The sequence below is a fragment of the Catharus ustulatus genome, chromosome 2 (genome assembly GCF_009819885.2).
Source record: "Catharus ustulatus isolate bCatUst1 chromosome 2, bCatUst1.pri.v2, whole genome shotgun sequence".
In the NCBI taxonomy this organism is placed as follows: Eukaryota; Metazoa; Chordata; class Aves; order Passeriformes; family Turdidae; genus Catharus; species Catharus ustulatus.
The window spans coordinates 11,804,482-11,828,472 of record NC_046222.1 but is presented as its reverse complement, the minus strand read 5'-3'; the positions used below and the strand labels follow the sequence as shown (position 1 = coordinate 11,828,472).

The 23,991-nt window shown below is 38.8% G+C and overlaps 1 protein-coding gene across 9 annotated transcripts in view; it reads right to left on the bottom strand.

Annotated features, from left to right (window-relative positions):
• LOC116992041 overlaps positions 1-23,991 on the bottom strand; it is a 361,926-nt gene that overhangs the window by 64,457 nt on the left and 273,478 nt on the right. For 4 of the 9 annotated variants that reach the window (XR_004416980.2, XR_004416979.2, XR_004416978.2 and 1 more), the window contains one exon: positions 23,758-23,891. The exons of 1 other annotated variant lie outside the window; for it this stretch is intronic. Coding sequence is in view for 2 of the 8 variants with exons in the window: in XM_033051165.2 (XP_032907056.1) it covers positions 23,778-23,891 (114 nt within the window). In the remaining 6 variants the exon portion in view is untranslated. Of the gene's footprint in view, positions 1-1,422; positions 1,473-6,482; positions 6,819-21,482; positions 23,892-23,991 lie in introns of those variants that run through there. 4 more of the 9 variants (XM_033051165.2, XM_033051166.1, XR_004416981.1 and 1 more) reach the window with 3 other exon arrangements.

Below are 23,991 nucleotides of genomic sequence, written 5' to 3'. Positions count from 1 at the left end.
TATGGATTCCAATTACTGCTGACACCCAGATAAGAGGAACAAAGCCTATATATGATTGCTATTAATCAAAGGTGATATCTGGTATTGCGAAGAAAAGAAAAACAAACCAGGAATAATTTAAAAATACTTAACTAAGTACTTTTTTCCTTTCAAAATGTCAGTTCTTGCAAATAAAATTATGCTGGCATTTTCTAGCTAGGAATAATAAAAAGGATAAGCATATTATGCAAAAATGGTCAGAAAGAAAATGTAAATAACAACTGCTATTGATTATAGAATGACATGCAGAAAATTCACATCCCACGAGATGTAATATGCTGTGTAAATCCTAAAAAAGAAATATGCCTGGGTTCACAGCAATGGAAGTATTAATAATCACTAAATAAAATGAAAATTCTGTGTAATATATTGCAGAGAGCTGAGATTCATATTCATCTGACAGTATTAAAAGATGGTATAGGAAGAAATTAATTTTTCTTGCTCACATCTGGAGTTCAAATAGGTACAATATGAATGGGCAAAGACCAAGCCAAAGACCACTGAATCAAAATTCCAGAAACCAACAGATGTGAAACACATGTAATGTCTGTCCTAAACCTCTCCCAGGTGTGCACAGAATCGAACCACTGGGTTATATGGGATTGCATTCATTTCATAACACTGCACCCCACAGCATGTTAAATACTATGGTCATCAGAGCAGTGAGAGGCAAAGAATTTGGATTGCTAGTGCTTGGAATTGCCCCTCAGCTTGGACATAGAAGATGAAAGTCCTTTCCAAGCTGTCTAAACTGCTAAGGTCAGCAAGGTGGGACAGGAGAGCTTATGAAGTTTCTTACTACTATTTTCAATATTCAGGCTGAGCACATCAGATGAATATTTTCTGCTAACAACTCCTTTCTCTTTCTGAACCATATGCAATATAAATTACTTTTCAAAACCACAGGGTTAAAAGGGATGAAAATTTCTGAAAGACGCAACAGAAAAATTTGCTTGAAATCCACTGAGTCTGCCATTCACTGACAGACTGCCTATATTCCTATGTATTATGTATTACTTATGTATTACTTTAAAAATTAATCTGAAAACGTGAAAATTATGTGGCAAATACCACAGTGGCCCTTCCTGGATCTATCCTAGAACTCTTTCCTGCTTCTTGAGAACCTTTTTATTTCCCAGTCCCTTCAGTATTTGTGAAAGGCAATGCATGTGCCCACTGGGACCAGAGCTGACACGGCAGCTGTCTCAAACAAACCATCACAAACTTTTCAGTGAGGCTTCCAGAAAGGAATGCAAGGCAATGACTTGGAGAAGAAGTTTAAAAGAACTTTGACAGTGTTTCTGTCTTTAACTAAAGATTTTATTCTACAAGACATTTTTATCACAACAACTACATAAGACATGGCATATGCATAACACTTACAGCTCATGTAACTGGGGTTAGCCTGCCTTCCATGGGATGCTGCCTCTCACCTGTGGAAAGCAAGAGACCAGTTTTTGCTGGCATTGAGAATTATATTTTCATCTCTCTTGTGAGGAAAAAAATAATAATTAGTGATCCTGCCCTACAGACACAAAATATATAAAATACAAGTTATAAAGATTTATACATTTCATCAAATAAAGAGGGGAGAAAAATAATTTTAACAAAGGCCCTTACTTAGTGAAACAGAACAGCAATCATGTTTTCTCACTGCTTTTTACCACTTCACTAGAATATGACAGTGTTTTCACAGCGGGTACAGCAGGAAGGAGAAGAGAATAAATAGGAATAAGATATTTTTAGGAAATAAAAGTTTTTTAAAAAACATCCTATATACCTAATATACTGCATATTATCTATCACATGGCATTTGCTATTTATATATGAATGATGGATAGTATGAGAGCATAAAATAATTTTTACTGCATTTAATGCTGTAAGGTTTTACTGATAAATATTAGATTACATATATACAAGATTTCAAACTGAGGGACAGCCCGCTTAGGGGTGCAGCCTTGGATATCGAACAGATCTCTTATTTTTATTCGTAGCTCTAGAATTTTCTTGCAATACATGAAGTTTTTCACTGAGGCAGAAATGGAAACAGCTAAAATTTTGATTCATCAGAGCACGCAGCTACATTTATAACTTTAAGCTTGAGATTAGTGCTCACCAGGGCTTTGTAAATAAGGACTTTACTAAGTAATGACTTAGTAAATACGCTATTTCCCCAACATTGGCTCCAGAGATTACTTCTGTTGTCCTCCAGCTAAAAGGCATGCTAGTGTTTTACAGTCCTTGCTCACAGTAAAATAAATGCACAGAAGGTAAGTTTCTGTGATTGTCTACACATTGTTTTGCAAAGAACATGAAACTAATGTTGTTTCCTCATATTGCAACTAGAACTTTATATGAGGAAAAGCCCCATGGGTGGCAACAAATGTTGAAACTCCAGTCTTTTGTTCTCAAATGTTAATGACAAAGATCCAACAACATTTTCTGAAAAAGATTACAATTTAAAATGGTAATGGTGCATTTGTCTCAAGAGAATTTGCATTCTGTCTGCAAGCCAATCAAGATATGGTAAAAGGATTTAGAGAGAAATCACAGCTGAATGCATAAAATTCTGGGAACAAAGAATGGTACCTGCATGCAGGAGACAGCTGGCAATACCCATCAGTGGACACAGAACGCAATTCTCTTTATCCTTGCAAATACAAAACCTTCTAAATTCTGGTGGTTTTTGCTATATGTGGCTTTTTTTGTTCACAGCACACTGTCAAAGAAGTTGCTGTGTCCTCCATATTTTTGCTAGCCCATACCATGGATGTGTATTAGATCCAGACTCTGGTGACTGGAATAAAAATCACCAAAATGTGGATCAGGTTGATAACTCTAATGTAAAATATTATCTTCTCCTTCCCCCCCACCACCCCGAATTTCTCACAATGCTTTTAACACACTAATCCTTAAGAATCATTTAAGCAATAAGAGTAGGAGAAGGCATCACACTGGAAGGGAATAATTTCATGCCTCAGATGTGTGGTGAAGCAAGAGGATGAAGATTTTGGTCACCTGAGAAATGCAATGATTCCCAGAAATGCACTGCCTAAAGTATCTTATTGCTATTATTGCTTGGGAATTATTTTAGAAAAGGTCAGAAAGAATGATTAGATTTGAGTGATTAAGGTACCAACCATACAGCTTGTAATTCACTTTTTAATAAATAAGTTCTCTCATCACACTTAAAAATAAAATTTACATTTTAAATTTCAAAAAGGACCTCCTTGCTTAGGGGAATTTTCACCCTGGCCAAGGTCTGCTACAGCAGCTGGGAAAAAACCCAGTGTTTGGGCCGCTCTACCCACATGAAGAGTCTTTCATGGTGATGTTTGTCCAAACCCAAAGCAAGCATCACCATTGGGAAGTGTCCATTTCCCCTTCCTCTGAGTGATTCATTCATCTGCCACAGTCTTCCTGGGTTTAGGAATGTCAAAGAAGTAAATCACTTCTATTCCTCAGGGCTGAAAAAAAATCTTCTTTGTGCAGATTTTATTTTTAATAAAAAAAGAGGTTTCAGAAAACCTGTAAAATGAAAAATTTAAAAAATCGTCCTTCATTACGCAGATAACAAGCCCCAGTTCTGTTTGCTGAGTCATCATCTCATGGGTTCTACTAGGCAAATTATCAAGTATTGAATGGAAACAACTCTTGGGTCTTAGAAAAAATGTATCATTTTTCTTTTGAAAAGAATTGAGCTGTAGCTAATTTTTAAAGTTATATCATTAATCTAAAGTTTCATCTTTAAAGATCACACTCCTACTCTCATTCTTGGTAAATGTTGCAATTTGACCATACTAAATACTGCAAAACATTTTCTTTCTTATTTATGTAATTTTATGTTTCTTTAATTGCATGATACTTGATTTTTTTTTAAATTTGTTTGATAATATAAGAGGGGGAGGGGGAAGTTAAAAATTTAAAGACCCAGAGGAAAAGAAAAGGCATCCCAGATTTTAAACCAGAATTTTTTATACTCCTGTTAGTCTGTTATGGCTCTGAGGAATTGATCAGGGTATCTGAATCACTTTTGACATTGCTGTCACAATGAAATATTTAAATTAAGGGATTTATTTTTGCTCTCCTGGTCAAGTACCACATAAGGGTAAAAATGTGATAAGAAATCAGAAGGATGAGGCACACTTGAGGAAGTATTCTCACAGTTACTCAAGGTACATAACTCAGACATGATTCCATGTAACTAAGTTTAGCAGCCAACATCCACCACAGAGGCAGCAATGTGTAGAGGCAGGTTCTGTCAGAGGGCAGTAAAGAAGGTTATTGAGTTCCAAACAGCAAAGAAATCTTACATTCAAGAGAAATTTACAGGGCATTTACTGATTGGTAGAATGCATGAAATGCTGCAATTCCCTCTTTCTCGCCTGAACTTCTGCTGTTGTTCCACTTTTAACAATTGTTCTGGGAATAAAGAGAATAACGAGAAGCGAGTGTGTTGGTCTCAGTACCTGAGAGCAGGAGAGATCCTGCACATGTTTGTCTTTCACATTACAAAGGATCAGCTATGGAAGGACTTTGGGGACTCAGAAGGACTTGACAGCTTTGCATCCTCAGGAAGAGACTAACTTGCTGCCAGTTGTAAACAGTATATACCAGGGTGGGTAGTGGGCTTAATTACCTACAGTAAGATTTCTCAGTTTAAGTACTCAAAGTGGTAATCATGAAATCATTTTCTCTTAGTCACCATCTCCCCCCAGCCCCTCCCTGCTTTCCTTGTGATCTGGTTTACATGCCCTCATTTGCAAATATTTTTTGGACAATGTCAGGTTGCTTTAGGCCAAACAATGAGATTTCTTATCTATTTTTACAAAATTTAATCCCACTGGCAATGTTGGCTTGATTTCTCTAATGGTTACAATGAAAACAGTGTTTCATTTGGCTTTAAAACTGTGATCACAGATGAAACATTACAGGACTATGCCAGAATATGAGGGCCAGGCACAAAACCAACTCTAAACAAAAACTGAAACCAGGTAGTCTGAAAAAAAAAAAAAGAAAAAAAAAAAAAAAAAAAGGAGGGAGGGTGAATGACCCTAAAAACCTCATAAAAGTTGCTTACATAAAGAAATAAATTTATTATACAGCAATATACCACTGCTGTATTGTAAATGCTGTTGGTGTGGTATCAATACCCCTTTTCTGTAATTCAAGGGGGACCTTCCCCTCCAGCCCACTCCCACTCTGAGTTTAACCCCACAGCAAAACTTTTATGCTATGGTTGCAAGGATGTCTAATCCACACTAAATATGCTAATCAAGAAATACCTCAAGGGCCTTTTTTGATGGTTTTGGTTATACATATGTGCTAAATGTGCAGCTTTCGGCATTATCTTCAGTAAGAAGTCACCATCTCTGCTTCTTGAAATGGCAACTTCTTTGTCCTGTATAATAGACAGGTTTCAAACATCATCAACAAATACAGGGTGAGAGATTAGCTCAGAAGGACACATTCCACAGAACAAGATGGATGCTCCTTCTATGCTTTCACCTTCTAATCAAGAGACCTCAGCACAAATAATTTGGTGGGGAAAGGGCAGGGAAACTGAGAAGTGTCCACCCTGCCATAGCACACAGAATACCCTGTATGCAAGAGCCCTGTGATGGATAGTCTTGCAAATCCATCAGTTTTTACAGCCAGTTTGTTTTATTTATTTTATTTTATTTTTAATGGTGAGATTCCCCAGAAAGAATAGTCCCAGCAGCACTATGGTGTGCCTGGCAGATGCCAAGAATCTGCAGCTTCTGAGAAGTAGATACACAACTCCTACCCCAAGGGTCTTGTGCTTCTCTGGAACACCCTCTGGGATCTGCCAGCTTTGGGAGAGAAACTTGCTTGCTCTTTCAAGGGTATGAAATGCCTGCCTTATCCCATGAAAATATCTGCAAGTGAAATCTCATGGACATCCCTTTCATCAGCTGTTTTAATTGCAAGTTTTTCATAGACAGGAGAGGGGTTTGTGTCCCGGCTTGAAATCACTAAAACTGCAAGACCACGTTGCACTGCATATAAATGTTGGGAAAGAGTACATTTGAAAACCGGGCTGAAGCAAATGGTGGATCTTCCTCCTTCTCCAGTGCAATTTTGGGAACTCAAAGGTCCATCTGGTGTGTTGCTGCTCTGCCTGCACCCACCCCAGGGCCTCAATGCTGTGCCCTGATGTATTCCAGGGGCAGATGCACGGGCAGAGCCTCCTCTCCTTCTTCCTGAGGAGAAAAGGAAAATCAGGGAGGTGCCTACAAAGCAATATGTCAGTTCTTCCTGGCCTTGCTCCCTCCCTGCAGGCACCAGCCCGAGATGGGGCGCTGTGTGATAGAACAGACCTCTGGTAAATATTTCGTATTCATGAGACAAGCAAAAAAGGCCTGTCACCACCCTGTGCATTTCTATTATTTAAAGGGTCACTAATCAAGCAGTGAACTTACCTTTCCGACAAATCTCCATACCAGACAATCAATATTCATCTGGCGCTAGCCATACCCTTTCCCTGCCCGCCAGCAGGGGGGTGCAAGCTGGACTGTCCTCCTCCTCCTCCTCCCTGGGGATTAACACAGCCTGGGAACGAGCCCTGAGGATTTGGGAGGGTGTGCTGTGTCCAGCACCCCCAGGAAGGGGTTTGGAATTGTCGCCAGCCACAGCGGGTACAGTAGTGGCGGGACTAGGAAGGGTTAAAGTTTTGTCTGTGACACTGAAATTGAGGCCAGCTGTAGGTCATATTCATGTCCCAGTCACAGGAAAATGAACCTGTGAGACAGAACCTAATTATCTGCTAAACCAAAAGCCAGTCTCAGTTCAATAACTTACGACAGAGCTGGCAGCCAGATATAGTGTTGTCATGGTAACGCCGAAAAAAAAATCCACTGCAGTAGAGAACAAGAAGGAAAAGAAGGAGACTGTAACCCTGAATATGCTGTAGCCATTTGATCTTGGACAAGTGGATATGTCTAAAGAGCCAGATTGCTACAACTGTCTATCCACTTTAATATCCTCTATAATTACTGAAATGAAAAATGCAATTACAGTGTGCTCTGAGCTAAAAACCAGGAATAACTGGCTAACTGGGAATTAATTTTAGAGGGAACAATATCGGTTTCTTTCCCCTCTCAACACACATGGACTGAGAAGCATGTGGGGGCTGGAGAGCAGAGCCGCCTGCTTCCTGCTAGTCCAAAATCACTGCATGCCAATCAAACCCTTGCTTTTCCCTATCACCTTCCCCTCCTCCCTCTTCCATCCACAATCCATTACAGACAAGGGAAAAGTTCAGTAGAGCAAAGCACTAAAGATCTCGCTTAGTGGACTGCAACGTCTGGACTACGTGAAGTTAAGGGTGACATGAGTTTACAGCTCGCAGACAAACACCCTGAGCACGTCCCCACACGCGAGACACACAATCAGTCAGAGCAGTCCGTGATGTACCAACGCTCCTGGGAGCCAGGGGGGAGGGATCCTGTCCCCCCAGCATGCTCCTGTTGGGAGCTGAGCACAGCATCCTCAAAGAGAGCTGGTGCTGGATATGGGACTTTTTCCAGCTGAGTCCCCCCAGGAAGCAAAACAAAGAAAATCCAATGCTTGGATTGTTCTCCAAGCTGTCCAGCACAGACCAGTACCTTGGTTATGGACCACCAGCATAAAAGTTTTCAACAAACCAGACACAAGTACAGACCAAACACAAAATCAAATTGTGCTTTGAGATACATATTCAAAAAGTCATATATCTATATATATATATATGCACATATTGTTTACTGTAGTGAGGACCATAAAACCTGTCTCAGCTCATTTTGGTCAGAGATGCAGATTTGATGTTGGAAAGATCAGCAGTGATTCTGTGAGAGAGCATATATCTGTTTATGTGTATTAAAGACAGAGACTGTAAGTAAAACATCATGGTTAGTACAATTAAATCAAATAAGCTATTTATTTGGCACTTCTGTATTGGTGTTTCCAGCTTGCTGGAAGAGCTATCTGTGCTTTTCAGAGCAGCTTGCTGAACAGTAAGACTTCACTCCCAGATGCTGGAAACTGCATGGTTTCAGGCTCTCACATAGGCATGCTATTCAGACTCAAAATGTTCTTGCCATTGCTAATTGCATAAGAGACTTCTGAAAAAAATTGCAGTATTTCAGATGGTTAAGATAGCAAAATCTTTTCCAACCTGAGAATGTGATCAGGAAATGTTATTGTCCTCATATTTTTACCCTGCACAGGCTTACTTTCTTCTGACTGGGCAATTGCAGACCAGATTTGGCAGTTCTTTTCCAGAAAAAAAGCTCTTATTCTAGTAATAATGCTGTCTGAACAAAAATTACTCATTTAAGTATGGTGCCTCCTGGAGAAGGTTGTGTATCAATCACTACTTCACAGTACTGTGTATGTGTAATGAAAAAAAGAAAAAAAGGAAAATTAATTCAGCAGCCTGTTATCGGCATGTTAACTTTTTAAATTAAAAAAATGTAAAAAAACCCAAAGAAACCAACCTAAACTCCACAGGCAACACATCATGTAGATCTTCATATCTCTCTATAGTTTGAGACTGGTATCCTGGTCTCATAAATATTTACCATTAGTACCCACTCCAATGAGTATTTCTTTTGAGGTAGTAGAGGTGTCTGGTATCTACAAAGAAGTGGAGCATGACCTTTCTACACCTGCACAGTTTTTGTCAGCAGCAATGCAGATCAAAGGATGTCCATAGTACTATTTTCAATGAGCCAGCCTAACACTTGGCATATGTGAGGTCTCCTAAGGTCTGTGGATCTAAACCAGATTATGGTGGTCATTAATTTGGCCTGATTTTCATCATGGAAAATATGAATGACCTCGTGCTTTTCTTTCATTGACCTCTGTGTTTATGAAATTTTAGCAACTTGCTTTTCTACCAGTCTGAGAATTGTGCTTAGTCTTTTTAAATTGTGTAAAAGATTTCTAGGAAATTGTCTTCTGTAACTGCTGGAAATTGGCTTTAATACACTGGTTTTCAGCCTTCAAGGAATATGTGTAAACTGGTAACTCATTTTTGAGAAAAATTGCCCAAAAAGGCCTCTGAGTCTTTTCTACAAGGATCACTGTCACAGGAAATTCAGAGGCATGGAAATAACACAAAAGAAGAGAAAAGTTATTGGGAAAAGGTTAACAACTTCAGCATGGGGAACAGAAATTCTGTTTCTATTTAAAAAACTAAACTGAAAAAACCTTGGTCTTCACACATGTAAAAGGAAAAAAATCTTGATTTTGCTTGTGAAATGTGTTTTGTTTCCCACCTGAGCCTGCAGGCATTCTGAGACAGCACTTCCAAAAAGATTGGACTACTCTTTCCCTCTGGATGGGCTGAGGAGATACAGGCTCATCCTGGGCATGAAGCAAAGGGGAGTCCCAGTGCGGGTCTGCAGAACCTCTGTGCAGCCTGGCAGGGTCACTACTACAGCTGGAGCTTTTTTGGGAAAGAAGCACCTACCCTCACCTGTGAGGCTGGCAGCAAGTTTATCACTGACAAATCCCTGGGCTGTACACTTGAAGCTGCTCGTTGTAGCTACGGAAAGGGTAAGTTAGAGCACTGATATGTTTACACAGCTGAAGCCCAAACGTGTGCCTCGGTGTTCTGACATTTGTTGAAAACAGACCAAAAAGAGACCAATTAATGAAAAATGAGAGCACAATTTTGTAATGGTAGAAGCATTACAGACAGCTATTGGTTAAAATGTCTACCTTTTAACATCAATGTTAAAAAAATAAAGAAGAAATTAAAGAGAGAAATCAAGACCTGACCATCATAGCACTAACTATGGTCAAATGCTCTCTTGTGTCCCAGTATGAAACTGCAGCTTTCATAAATCTGAGCTACACCAAGTATTCACTGACATATTTGATTAATCTGTGTTTTTATCCAACCTCCTGAAAATACAAACTCAAAAAATAAAAGCTGGTTGCAATAGTCGCAATTGAGTATTTTAAGGCAGTATTTTAATTTTCTGAACAAAATACATAGTTTGTGTAATTTTCAAGAGTAGAGTGGAACAGGACAGGTAACACAGGACTTGATTTCCTATGTATTAAGTGTATGTTGCCTTTTGTGATGACTTGAAGTATATGAGACAGAAATATGAGGCTGGCAGATCTGTCACACAGTTCCAGTGGACTTGCCATCTTTGAGAGTAGCATCAGTAGGATGCACTAAGGCAAATGGCAACTGTAACTTTACATTTTCTAAACATTTCTAATGAATTATGGCTCCTCCAAAGTCCCAAGAACTAAATTTCAATCGTGTCTGAAAGAAATACCAAGTAACCACATGAATCCATTTTGATTTGTCTCATCAGTTGGGTTGCAGTATACCCTAATATACTGGCATTGTACTGTAGAGTGACTTTACTTGATCTCATCCCCCTAAAATCAGCACTTACTATTAGATGCTAAATTCTGTTCCAGAAATGACAACTCAATCACTGTATTAAAAAATGAGGATTATAATTACTTCAGGTAGAGTCTTTGGTAATAGCATCACAATTTACAAATTGAGATACCATAGTTACTTTTAAAAATCACATATAGTCAACATGAATCATCCAATAAAGCTGCTATATTAAAAGCTAAAATCTCTGTTTAAACTAAGCAGTTAATATTTAAACTCATGTTCCATTAAAAATATGCCAGGATAGTTTTGCATCATGTTAAATGACACACAGTGAGGCCACTTGATTTGTTTCTATTTTTGTTGCGGTTTTTAGATCCTGAGCGAACCAGCTAAATATTATATTTCTTTGGTTGAATCTAAACAGAACCTTTCAGCCTTGGAATATAGACAGTTTAGACTCTTTTTTCCATTGCTAGAATTCTACTTTGGTGCAGTCTTCAATGTAAACTGCTCATCTTGCTCTTGAAACCCATGGCTGGGCAGGCACGATGTTCTGTCAAGGGAAATGCTTTCCAAGGTTGATTACACTGTCCCTCATGCAGTTTGGGGATATGTCATGCACAAAAGGATCCAGCTCATAGTATGGAGCTTTTTGAGAGTGGAAATAGTTTAAGTGAGTGCATTGTAAGGATGGTGGTCGGTCTTCAGAATGTTTAAATTTGATGGTGAACATCTTAGCAGCTGAAGCCAAAGGCTCCCCTTGACTGTAACAAGGCCAAAGCATTCCTTTATGGAAACTACAATGCTGCAAGATGCCTCTGTCTTCCAGGACATGCTCTGTACTGATAAAACCAGTCATGAGAACAGTGCCAAATGTCACAGTTCTCATCTAATCCACCTTTAAGTCTCTGCGTTGTACAGAACAGTGTGTGGCTGCAAAAGTTTGCCAATAAGCTACATGTATCAGAAAAAAACTTTGGCCCCAGGTAAAATCTGTCACATAACTGAACATTAGAAATTCTCCCTGCCAAGAAAACACTTAGGAAAAACAAATTAAGTGAGCATAATGATGCAGGTTACATGGAGCCATTGCACCTTGGAAATCCATGCAAACCACTCACACAGGGCTCCAACATTTTCTCAGCCTACCTTGGATGCAAATGAATCTGCAGAACACAGAGGTATTTGTAATCAAGGAAAGATACCATTGTTATCACACCAAAAGGGTTCAGAAAATTAAAGCACAAGTAATTAAACACATTTATAAGAAAAGAAAAATTCTGCCAAGGGTGTTTAAGTAGGTTGGTACCAGCTATTAGTCACTGCATTGAATTCCACAGGAGACAGAAAAAAAAGCCACAACAGAGAAGTATCACTTTACTTGTCCTGATCTTATCCTTTCCCCTGGGCATGTCCTAGTGGCTATTGTAAGAGAAAAAGGATTCTGGGCTAGATGCTAGCAATTTGCTAGATTGTTAACATTTCTTTCCACACCAGATGTGCTTTACTGCTCCATAAGATGTGCTGTGATAAAGCCCAGGGACAGTGTCTAGACACAGCACACAGCTAAGGCCTTTGAAAGTCATTTGATGCACTGGGTCTGTCTTATACATGCATGGTTTTAATGAGCTTCTTACAGCTTTTCCAGGAGTACTGTGCAGCAGGCAAGAGACACACAAAGAGAGAAAAATCCTTACCTTTGATTTCACACCTGTTGCTATAGACACCACAACGTGTTTCACACTATCTTGTTTAAGGGGCTTAAACGTGGAATGGCCATCAGATATTTTTAATCCTCTGTATGCTAAGGATGCTTTTCCTTTCTCAGTTTCACACAGGAATGTACTGTTGGCAAATTTAGGCACAGCTTACTCACTGGCTTAGATTCTCATACATGCATTACCTTACACCACCTTCCTTTTTTTAACCAGTGACCTCTAGATGTTTTTGTTTTGCCAAGTAAGAAAACTGAAATTTTGCAGAGCGTGGTAGCTCCTTGTGAAATTATGGGAAAGAGCATTTCAGGCTCAGTTTTGGACCTGCAGTCACTGGAGGTCTGATGTCACCTCAAAACCTTCACCTTGGGCAGTGGCATTTCTCCAAAAGGGGTGTTGTGCTATGTATCAGAGCAGTCTGAGTGAGGGATGCTTGGGATTGTATTTACTTGTTAGTGCAACAGTTCCATGGGTATTGCAGTCACTAAGCTCATTCCCCTCCCTCCTTGGATGGAGAATATCTTGTCTTTATAGTATACTCTTACAGCCCAGGCAAAAGAAAAAAAATTAAAATTAAAAACAAAATGGAAAAAGCCACTTTTATTCCATTTGCTTGGAGTTTATTTTTGTCTCTTTAAATAATAAAAAATGCAGCTGAAATTTTTAGAACTTCTGAGACACTTTTGCTACAGAAAGGCTCTTACAAGCATGACAATTTATTGCACAATGGGAAGTCCTGGTGTGCCAGCACTGCCACCATTTTGGAGCACCCCATGGGAATTCACATGCAGGAGAGCAGGGCTGTGTGATCACACGCTCCAAGTCAGCCTTCTCATCCTCCCAGTGCAGGACAGCTCCTGCCTTTGGAGGTGGGGAAAAGGTAATGTAGGTTCATGGGCTGTGCCCATCACCCTCAGCAGGCTGTCAGAAAAGACAGCCGCTTTCTCCATGGTACCAGGTCCTGTGATGCAGTGAACACACATGTATTTCTGTAATTTGAAACTTTACATAGGAAACCAAAGTCATTGTATAAAACAATTAATCCTTCAACAAAATCATGGAAAACCTGAATAAGACACAAAAAAAAGAACAAGACCATGTTTGGAGTATCCCAAGATTTGTAAAATGAAATTGATTTCCATTCAAATCAGGTCTTTTACTCTTCTTGAAAATGTCAGGGTGTCAGCCTTGGCCATTAACAGACTGTGATTTATAGTTGAGGCAGAGTGATAATACTCAGGTGACTGTCTGGAACTGTACTGCTGTGTCTGGAAAGTCTACAGATGACAGTTTCCTCCTTTCTTAACCAACTTGCATTGCTTATCTAAGATCAGTCCTCCCCCCCTGCCCTCCTCCCCAAACACTTGATAGGAAAATGACAAAACGTATAGGCTTGCAGATTTACTGAGATGAGACAAATAAGCCTTGTGAAGGGACTAGGTTACAGAACTTTGGAGAAACACATTAAAAATAATCCTTTAGCTAGCTATATCCTAGCTGTTTGGATGAATACCTGTAAAATGTGAGTCTGATTGCCTGGCTTCAACACATGGGTATGTTTTAATCCATCTGTAGAATCTATTTCTGTAGCTCAAGCGTACAAAAACACAGAAAATACTGAAACCAAGCAAGCTTTCAAATAGTAAGCATAATACAGCTGCTGTCATTTCCTTCTGAAATTAAACACAATTTATTCAATAAACAGATTAATGGAGGTCAAAAACTACCTGGCTAACAATTACTGAAAACTGATAAACGAATTCTGTTATTTCTCCCATTGACATATGGTTTTGCTTAAATAAAGGCAACAGAAGTACTTAACAGTTAGGTGATAAACTCCTACTAATTTTAACTGGAATTGGGCACTTTTGAATACCTCAAAAAAGACTTTTCCAAATCATTTCCTCTCTTTATTCCTTTAGCTATGCTTGTGGTCTCAGTATAGTGAAACAAAGAAGAGAATAAACAAGATGAGTAAGTAAGTCAAACAAAAGAAGAATTACTAGCAAGCTAATAATACCATTCCCGACATCAGCTTGCCCATTCTGCTATTAGTATTTGCAGAAGATATTGACAAAATGGGAAAGACTCAAGCAAGAACAAACAACATGATCTGGTCTTCCCAAAAAACTTAGAGTAAGACAATGAAGACAATCTCATTATTTTTTCACTGAAAATCCTAAGAGGGGGAAGGAAGCAAATGACCATTTAAATTGTCGGGAAAATTTAAAAAGTAGCTGGAACCTAATGCTAAACAAGTTCTAATTAGAAATAAAGCCAATGTTTTTAATATTGATGTAATAGACTACTAGGAGTCTGCTCCAGAAGGTTATTATGGATTCTCTGCCATCCCAAATCCTAAATATACATGCTAACCAAACAGAAATTGTTGGTGTTGACGTGGGAGTTGCTTGGTGAATGCTTTGGCATGTTTTATGGAGGAAGTCAGACTGGATGATTGAGTTTGCCTTGGCAGCAGACAGGATATTTCTGCTGTGTGTGGGAGACACAAGGGAGGGGAGCAAGGGGGAGGGAAAAGGAGGGAAAGAAAGAAGAAGGTGCCTGGCTGTGTTTCTTGCCTGGTCCATGTAAGGTGCAAGTCCTGTGTGGTACTGAGTTTCCTGGTCTAGCGGATGGCACATGGTATGTGGAAGCAGAGAGGATACAGGAAAGCATCCATGGCATTAATGGATGGCATTCAGCCCCAGGTTTTACCACAAGCAGAAGAGCAAGTCCTCTCAGAAGACTACTGCAGGTGTTAAGTTCTGTTGTCATTTCATAATCCAAGCTGAAGGATTCTTTTTCGCCGCGGTAAAACCACACAGAATTGAGACACACACATTAGACTGGTTCATACAAAAATGATGAGCCAGGGACCCTCTGTGGAGCTCCTCCTTTCTGTGTTTTTCTTCCTTTTGCAGAAGATCATTGGGAGCATTAAAAATAGAAGTCTAAAAAAAGTAAATGTGCATATTAAAACTAACCTGAAGAGTTTGAACGGAGAGTAGTAGAGTATTTGGATGTGAGATCATAGCTTTTTCAGATGCAACTCTCTCTTTCCAAACACTGCTCTAAGTCACTGTGAACAACACAAGGACAAACAGCAGATGGAAGATGGTAAAAGAAATGTGTAAAAGAAATGTATAAAAAAGTTTCCTCACTCTGCCATGCTAAATCATGACCTCCTGCTTTTCTAATATTTGCTTTATACTGAGGTCTCAGAGATCTAATAAAAGTCAAGGTTCCCCTGTGACATTCACTGTGCTCCCATTAGTGAGTGGTGTTCCCCACGGGAAAGAGCCCACAGTCTGCCTGGACAGCACTGGGAAAATGGCAGGGAAGGAAAGTAAAGCCTCAAGGGAACTCGTCTACATTCATGATGGGTGTCAGAAAATGACCCTAAATCTTTAGCCACTGATGCAGCAAAGAGCACGTAGGCAGCAGTTTGGAAACATTTCAAAGGGTTTTAAAAGTGTTAGTTATTGCATGTAGTAATTTTGATTTCCCACTAGCATTTAGGGAATGATTACCAAATTTCAGAAAGCCAAGCTGCAACCCTTGGAATTTATTAACTCATAAAAGCCTACCAAACTTCAACACTCAGATACTGGCAACACCCACAAGAAATCTAACCCTCTGAGTCAGTCAGGAGAGGTTTCCAATGCTGCACAGGTAACCTGCTTCACTTCTAAGCATCCAGCCATTGTTTAAAAACCTGGAGCCTCAATGGCTCCTAAAACATCAATATTTTGATCATACTTCTCTTTCAGAAGGACACATAAGTTTGAGGATTAAGATCCAAAATAATATGCCAACGTAATAAACAACAGAAAAGCAAGGTCTCCTATGTTTATTTAAAATCTCACAGTAAATCCAACTCCCCGAATACTCCAGTGTGTGTATATAAATAACACAGCAAGAGCTATAAGCACAGTGTATCCTTAGACTTGTGACAAATCTTCCCAACAGAGCGATGAACCCTGTGCTTGCAGTGGAAGGCTATAAATCCCACCACAAAATGGCTGTGCCAGCCATTTCATGTGCTGGGCTTGCTGAATGGTGATTCCTGTGCTGTTGGGACACCATGCCATAGGGATGGAGAGGGGCTATGTCTGGATCAGGCTCATGCCAGCTGCTGCAGGATGCATCCTGTAGGCCCAAAGCAGAATTGGCTCACAGAGGTCTAGGGTTGACTGTCAAAATTTCTGGAAATATAAATCTGGTTAAACGCTGTTAACATAAGTTTTATGCACATCACCAGCAGAAACTACCTCTGCTGAACCGAGCAGCAGGAAATTATCCCATAGCCTGCTTTTCCCAAATCACAGTTATTAAATCTGATGTTCCACAAATGAACCTCCATTGTGATAGTGCAGAAATCAGGACTATCATGCCATTCTTCAAAAGAAAATGCGAAAGAAGAGCTTTATGTGGAAAACTGAACAAACAACCTAATATATAATGTCTGACTGCTGGTTGTTTCTGAGTGAGACCAAGGGAGGAGATGCAGAGTCTGCGAAAATTTACAAGTAGTGGCAATTTATATGTCCTGCATGTGCAGGATGAAGAACAACTGTAGAGAGAAATACAAACAATGGGAGCAAGGCTGATTTAAACTCCTAGGAGAACAAAGCCAGCATCTTGTAGGGCCTTACAGTGGGGCTGTGGAAGGGGCTGAAACAAAGAGATGAAGAGAAGGGGAGAGGTGATTGTTACTCGCTATGTGTTGTGATTGTTACTTGTGATTCTATTCCACAGAATAACTTTAGCAGAAGAAAAGCAACCACCTTGTGCGAGTCCGTGGTGTACCTACACCCAACATTTTAGAAACATTTTAGTAGTGGAGAGCAAGTGAGGATCCCACAATCAAACTTTTTCAAGACACAAAGTTTTCCCCATGTACTTCAAAGGCAATTTGCAGAGGAGAGAGAGTGTAGAGGAATAGACAGTGAACCATGAAGACTTTTCCACTGGTAACTGTCTCACTTGTATGAAAATCAGTACATAAACTGGATAAACAGAATCTACTTCTTTATGCATTGGAGGCACTCATTTCATCTGATTTATTGTCATCCGATGGAAATGCTTTAAGCAAAGGGAATGCACTGTGAAGAAATGCATTCTACTAGGAAAGGCTTGAGATTGAAATTAAATCTTGTGCTAAACTTTTCAAGAAGCATCTACCTTCACTGAAGTCTTTTCATAGCCCTGCTTATTTTTACTTTAGACTTCTCATTTATTGTACTTTAAGCCCCATCAGTGAATGTAAATGGGGTTTCACTATACGTTTAGTGCATTCAAGCATTCTTTGTTACAGTTCCCACCCTGCCGCATTATGTGAGCTCTGCCACGGAAGTCCAGCAGTCGGTTTGTTTTCTGCTATTAATAAAAGAACCTACTTTTCCGCACTTCTTTGAAGAAGTTGAAAGGGCTACATGTTAGAGGGGGAGGTGGTGGGGAACAGACTGTGGTGTAATCCCCAAACGCAAATGCTGTCTAGATTAGAAACCTCCCAGAAGAAAATTTACAAATGCTAAGACTGTGCTTTTTGTGTGATGAACACTAGAGCAATAACTTAGCCACATACTGGGTTCTGCCTAATGCTTAGGGAGCCTACTAGGTGAAAGGAATTAAATGAAAAAATAAAATCTTCCAGTTGGCTCTGTGCCTATGCCATCCAAACCTTTCGGTATCCAGTGACTTACTAATGCAACTATTTTCATGTGTATTTCATCACTGAGGTATCTTAATGTAATACTTAGGAATCTGTTAAAATAATAATAACAAACACACAAATGGGATTTACACATTGCCAGTGTTTTTACATAGTCCAGGAAAAGCTTAATTAAAGGGGTGGGACGTGTCTCTGCTGAATAGCTGTTTTTCCTTCATACCTTCCCATGCATGACACGTACACATCCAAGAAAAGAAGTTGGGGGTGGTGGAAGAAAACCTCCCAAAACCAAAACCAAAATTACCAGCCCTAAACTACTCAGCACAACCTTGTTGATTTGCTTGGTCATTTAAACAAATGAACATACTCCTTATAGAGAATCACAGCCCCAGTGCGACAGCTAACGAGTAAAAGAAAAGTACAGAATATTGTCTGCCTTGTTCCCTATAGGATACTCATATTGCTCAAACTATCATTATGTATCTAGTTTATCCCACAATTACAACTAATCCTTAACTCCTAAATAAGTAGGGACAGGCGTAAAGATTTCACTTCTGAAAGCCTACCAGATAAACTTCAGTCTGTAATCAACTGGAAGATTCTGTGATTAATTTTAAATCCTACTTAATAGGTTAAAGATGTTTTAAGAGATGAAATAATTTTATCAGTGTTGATTTTATTAATCTGATGTTCACTTATTCTCTAAGGCTTCCATCCACTTGTTGCTACTCAGGCACTGCAAGTGAAGCTCATCAATCAACTGAGCTGGATTCTGGTCAGAATATAACTCCCCATAAGAATCACTCCAGTGTTGCCAAGGAGTGCAATAACACAGCATCCAACAAACTCTGAAGATGCCTATTGTAATCATCAAACAATGAAAAAACTTAACAAGGTGATGAATGCCTCAGATACATTGTTTGGACAAAACCACTTTAAATGAACATAATAAAATAAATCTACTTTTAATTGAGTGATACAGTTTCAGCTGTCATTTTTATAGCATTCCAGATATAGAGTTTTTTTCCTATTGTGTGGCTACCTAGCTAGATATCAGACAGCAGTGGTTTTTTTGTTGTTGTTGTTTGTTTGGAGGTTTTAGGTGTTTGGGTTTTTTTGCTTTTTTTTTTCTTTTTGTAGGCTGTAGTTGGTCCCTAAGAGGAGGTGACTCTTTTTCAGTGTGAAATTATGTACCTAGTCAGGAATTGAGCATAATCATCACACGGGCGAATCAAAATGATGGCTACATTTACTGCCTACAGAAATTTCTGCTGCACTGCATATTCACACAGTGAAAATGTTGTGTTAGCTTATCGTGGATGTGCCGATTTTCATTACCCACGGAAATGCAGAACATCTTCTGTTAAACCTCATTGACATTTTTCATCAAATGAATAGAGCAATGTCTTGAAATGTGATAATTGTAGATTCTTGTTATACAACTTGGAGTGGAATATTCTTCCCCCTAATTCCAACAGTAATTAACTTGGATTGGAATTCCCTCGACTCATGTAGTAGTCTTCAGCACTGTATTAATGGATCTTAGAGTTTATATGGTTGGAAAAGAAATCCTGTCCCATATATGTAATACCATACAAAGGTGCTAAAGACTTTCAGGTTAATGAAAATAATTGATCAAATCACCCGAGCTTGAACTATGAGGTTTTTTTGGGGTTTTTTTGGTTTTATGTTTTGCATTGTTTGGGTGAAATATGAAATGGTATATTGCTGAAACTTAAAATGCCTCAAAAATAAAGCTCCAGAAAATTGTTACATCTCCCATGAAGGCTAAAAATTAAAGTAGACAATTATCATAATAACTCAATTGTACATGGCAGACAAAAGAGAAGCTAATACTGGTTTTGACTGATGTTTTGTTGGGCTGTAGCTAAACAGCACTTTAAGTTGACAGTAAATTAGCAAACAATATGAGGGAGGGGAAAAGAAAAAAAAAATCATGTAGGGGTTAAGATGTTTATGTAAAACAGTGATTTTCCTTTTTAAAATTAAAACGTACAAATAAGCTGGTGTCAGAGCCTAGGTGATCCTTCATTTCCACCGCATTGAGCAGGCTCCCATCAGCAGCAGACAGCCGCTAATATATGCGTCTGGCTCAGTCTGCTCCACCAACTAGGAACCCATCGAATTGTTAATATCAGCCCTTTTTTGTATGCACCACACATCTTTTTCACTCCCTCTCTCTCTCTCTCTTCCTCCCCCTTTGCAAGAGCTTGTGTTTTTGTTTTTTGTTTTTGTTGTAGCACAAGCTGATTACTCTGAAATCACTTATTAAAGAGCATTTAAATGCATTTTGCACTGAAACAACATCAAGTTGTATAGAAATATATGATTCCTATATAAAGAGATGCATTGAAATTCTGTACATATATCTAAGCATAGCGTACTGAAGATGATGCTTTCTATTTATTTGTGCTAATAGAGACAGCTTTCACATACTGTCACTGGGGGAATGGGAGTGCTTCCTACATGGTCTCTCTAGGTGCTGTCATGCAGTCCCAGGACATGGAAACACGTTGCTGATCTTGGTGAAAAATCTGCCTGAGTGAAGACCCTGCTTCTCCCTCCCCTCCATCCACCTCTGCCCTACCTGTGTACCTGAGGTTGGGCTGGTTGTGCTGCCCTGGGGAAGAGGAGGGAGCAGGAAAAGAGGCAGGCAGTGCACCAACTTTGCCATCACTATGGCAAGGGGCAGCAGTGAGTATGATGGGCAGAGCAGAGCTGCGGGAGTCATCCCAGTTCAAGCAGTAATGCAGAGGCAGGACTGCATATTCACCACTTTTGCTGGAGCACCAAATACGCCAGGCAGGGGTTTCTAATGATTCATTTTCTTCTCGCTCTCAATGCAGGGCAGAGCATGGTCGAAATCTTCAGACTGACAGAGACAAAACATTTCATACCACAGCTTCACCTTCATTGTACACACAGTGTTAAATGCAAAATTAATTCAGAGTGCTAAATTGAGCTATCTTCATTCAAGTAAATTTTGCTGATCGAAAAAGAAATGCAAGAAACAATCTTTAATATGCATAGATGGGTGCATTGTACAGCTGAATAAATCTATAAGGATTTTTAATTTTGATAAATACTATTATTATATACTATATATATTACGTATTATTATATATTGTATCTATTATATGTTATTATAATTATATATTGATATGTGTATACCAATACACAATATAGGTTTATCTCATTATACAGCTCGAATGAACAGAATGTTTGTTCACCTGATCAGTATCTTAAATAACCTGTTTTCGGTGCTGAAAACTGCTACAGAATATGTATAGATTCCTAACAACGTGCTTCACGAGTGTAGTGTAGCATCTATCTGAGTGCATTTGTCTTTCCTATACACATTCAGATCTGCTTTTCCTACATTGCCTAAACAGAAGTCAACATTAAATATCATGTCTGCTTTAAAAAAGTGTCCTCTGTATCTAAATTTTTGCCAGTAGCTCTTTTGGGTGTTCTTAGCATGTGGGATTGACAACTTATGAAGAAAAGAATTACATATTTACAGGAACTGTATCATCATTGTAATTGCTAAGGCAATATTTTTTATGACTATTTAAAGACTAATTATATCTTGAGCAACTTGAAAACTATGTACTGAGCATAGTTTCTTTCTCTTAAGAAAACAAGACAAGAAGAAAAAGTATTATACTAACAGATAAGAACAATTTATTTTAACAATAGTGTTGATGCTTACAATAAAACACAATTCCTCCCACATGAGTGGAAAAAATATACTGCAGCCAAAATGCCACTTTTGAAATGAACAAATAGTTTAGATGCCTGATCTGTGTGAAGTCTTTGTTTCAGTGAAGTCTGATGTATCAACAAAGTCCTGCAGCATCTTGGTTAGGCACAGGAAACAGAGAAAAATTACTGAGAACTAACTCATCTATAAAGTATTAAGAAATACAAATCAGATTATGTGTTTTAGATCAGTTGTTTGAGACAAATAAGCAATGCAGAATAGCTCATGTGCTTGTGAATCTCCTTATGCAGTCAGTGAAGAACTTAATACATGAGGGACAAGATACAGTTCCCACTGTTTTTTATCAAAGGGATAAAAAAATATAAGAAGTGATAGAGAAGTTGGAAGTTGAGTCGGGTGCTTAGAGTATTGTGGGTTCACTTTAAATTGAGCAGGTACAAGAAATATGTTTCTGAGTGCAAAGGGATGATAATGCTGTAGTATGATTTTTAAACCAATATTCTCTTTCAGATTAAAATGTAAATTAAATGAGAGAATATTTTAAATGACATTGTGTTCTCACTTGGACAAAGAAAAAGGATGGCAACTAACTACAAAATACTCTTTGTTCCATGTTACAGGAAAAGCTAAGCAACAGTTTTCCTGTAGACTGAAATCATTATTCAAACAACAGAATGAATGCTTTCTAGGCCTCAAACATCAGTGTTTGTGTTTTATGTTCTAAAAGTCAATTAATGCTGCAACAGTAAGGATAAATATATATCCTTTGTGGTAATTATCTATCAGAATTGTCTACAGTAATACCAGTACTATTAATATTATGGCTGGAAGTCTTTTGTATATTTTAGTATCTGTTTTGAGTGGGGTTTTTGTTGCTTTTTGTTGTTTGGGGGGAGTTTTTAGGTGCAAACAAACATTCAGGTTACATTTTAATTCAAATTATTACATGACATCTAGTCCAGTTTTCTAAACATATAAATATGTAACATCCTAATGTTGCACAATGGGTAACAGTTGTTTAGATTATTTTTTCTTTTTTTTTTTTTTTTTTAGGAACAGTTCTGATGCTTAACATTTGAAACAGGTATATTTTCCTTTTCACCCTTCCAGGCAAGGAAAGCTCCTTTGGTTCTCTAAATTCTGCAGAGAAACAATCACAGTCCAAAGCTGCTGGTTCCCCTCCGCCTAGGTCCCAAGAGCCTGACTTGTGATTGTTGCTAAAAAACCTCACAAGTTAGGGTCTCAGGGACTAGGAAAAGTCCGATATGATCCAGTAGAATTCGTCTTCCAATAGACTGAATTGTTTAGTAGTCATAATCGCTGTCACCAAAACTTTCACTGCTATTGTTAAATAGAAAAAATACCCCCAAACCCAAAAGAAACCCTAAAACCAAAGTCCCCACCCCCCCACCCAAATCAACACCACCTCCTTCCCCCCAAATAAACAAATCACAGTTTCAAGTAGGGGGCAGAAAAGATCAAATAAGCAGGCAAGACACATACATACATTCAAACAATGTATCAGCTGACCGAACAGACTTTTCTGAGAGTATAGTCCTTAACTTTTGAAAAGAAAAAACAAAGAACACAGGATAAAAATCTTCACTGCCTTGTCTTGCAAGTAGCTGTGTTACTATAATGCATCAGAAGGAAGCGTCTACAAATGGGTTAAAATCTGCTTCCAGCAGATTTGTACAGTAACAATTTTATTCTATTTCCTTAATGCCTGAAAGAAGGATTAAATGCTTGTTAAGGGGGTTCTAATTGAAATATTTCCCCATTATACTTTTAGTCCTACTCTTCAGGTGGGCCCTGGGTTACAGAGTACTTTAAACCCATTCACGATGCAAGGATAACCTTTGGGCGTGTATTCACTTTTTGCTTGTTCCCCACGTTCAACATTTAATCCTTCTACAGACTGCTAGAAAAAGCTTCTTCCTTTCCAATGGCAAAACTAGCCTTCACTCCATAAGCTGCAGAAAACATTGACATGTAGAGATTGTTGTCACTTGAACCAGATTACTCAAAGCACACATAACTTTCAAATACTGTCGATACAGTAAGAAGAAATGCTCGGATTTCCCAAATAATTTTGTCCTGAAGCCGAACACTTTTAATGGCACGACCACAATCCTGAATTACTTTTGCATTCATTCTCCTCCGATCTTTAGCCTTGTTTGCAGAATGAAAAAGAAAATTTCTACTTTAGGGACAGGATCCATCGTGGGTTTTTTATTTTTTTCCTCCATCAGATCCCAGAGCAAAAGAAACAGCAGCCATAAAGGTCCTAGCCACTGGAGCAGAATCTGGCATAGAAAACTCAGAGCTCTTCAGGAAGCCGTTCAGCTTTAAAAAGGAAAAAAAAAAAGAGAAGGGGGGGGAAGAATTAGAATCTCTGCTGGTCGAACAGGTGAACCATCCATTTACAAGAAAGCTGTACAGAGTG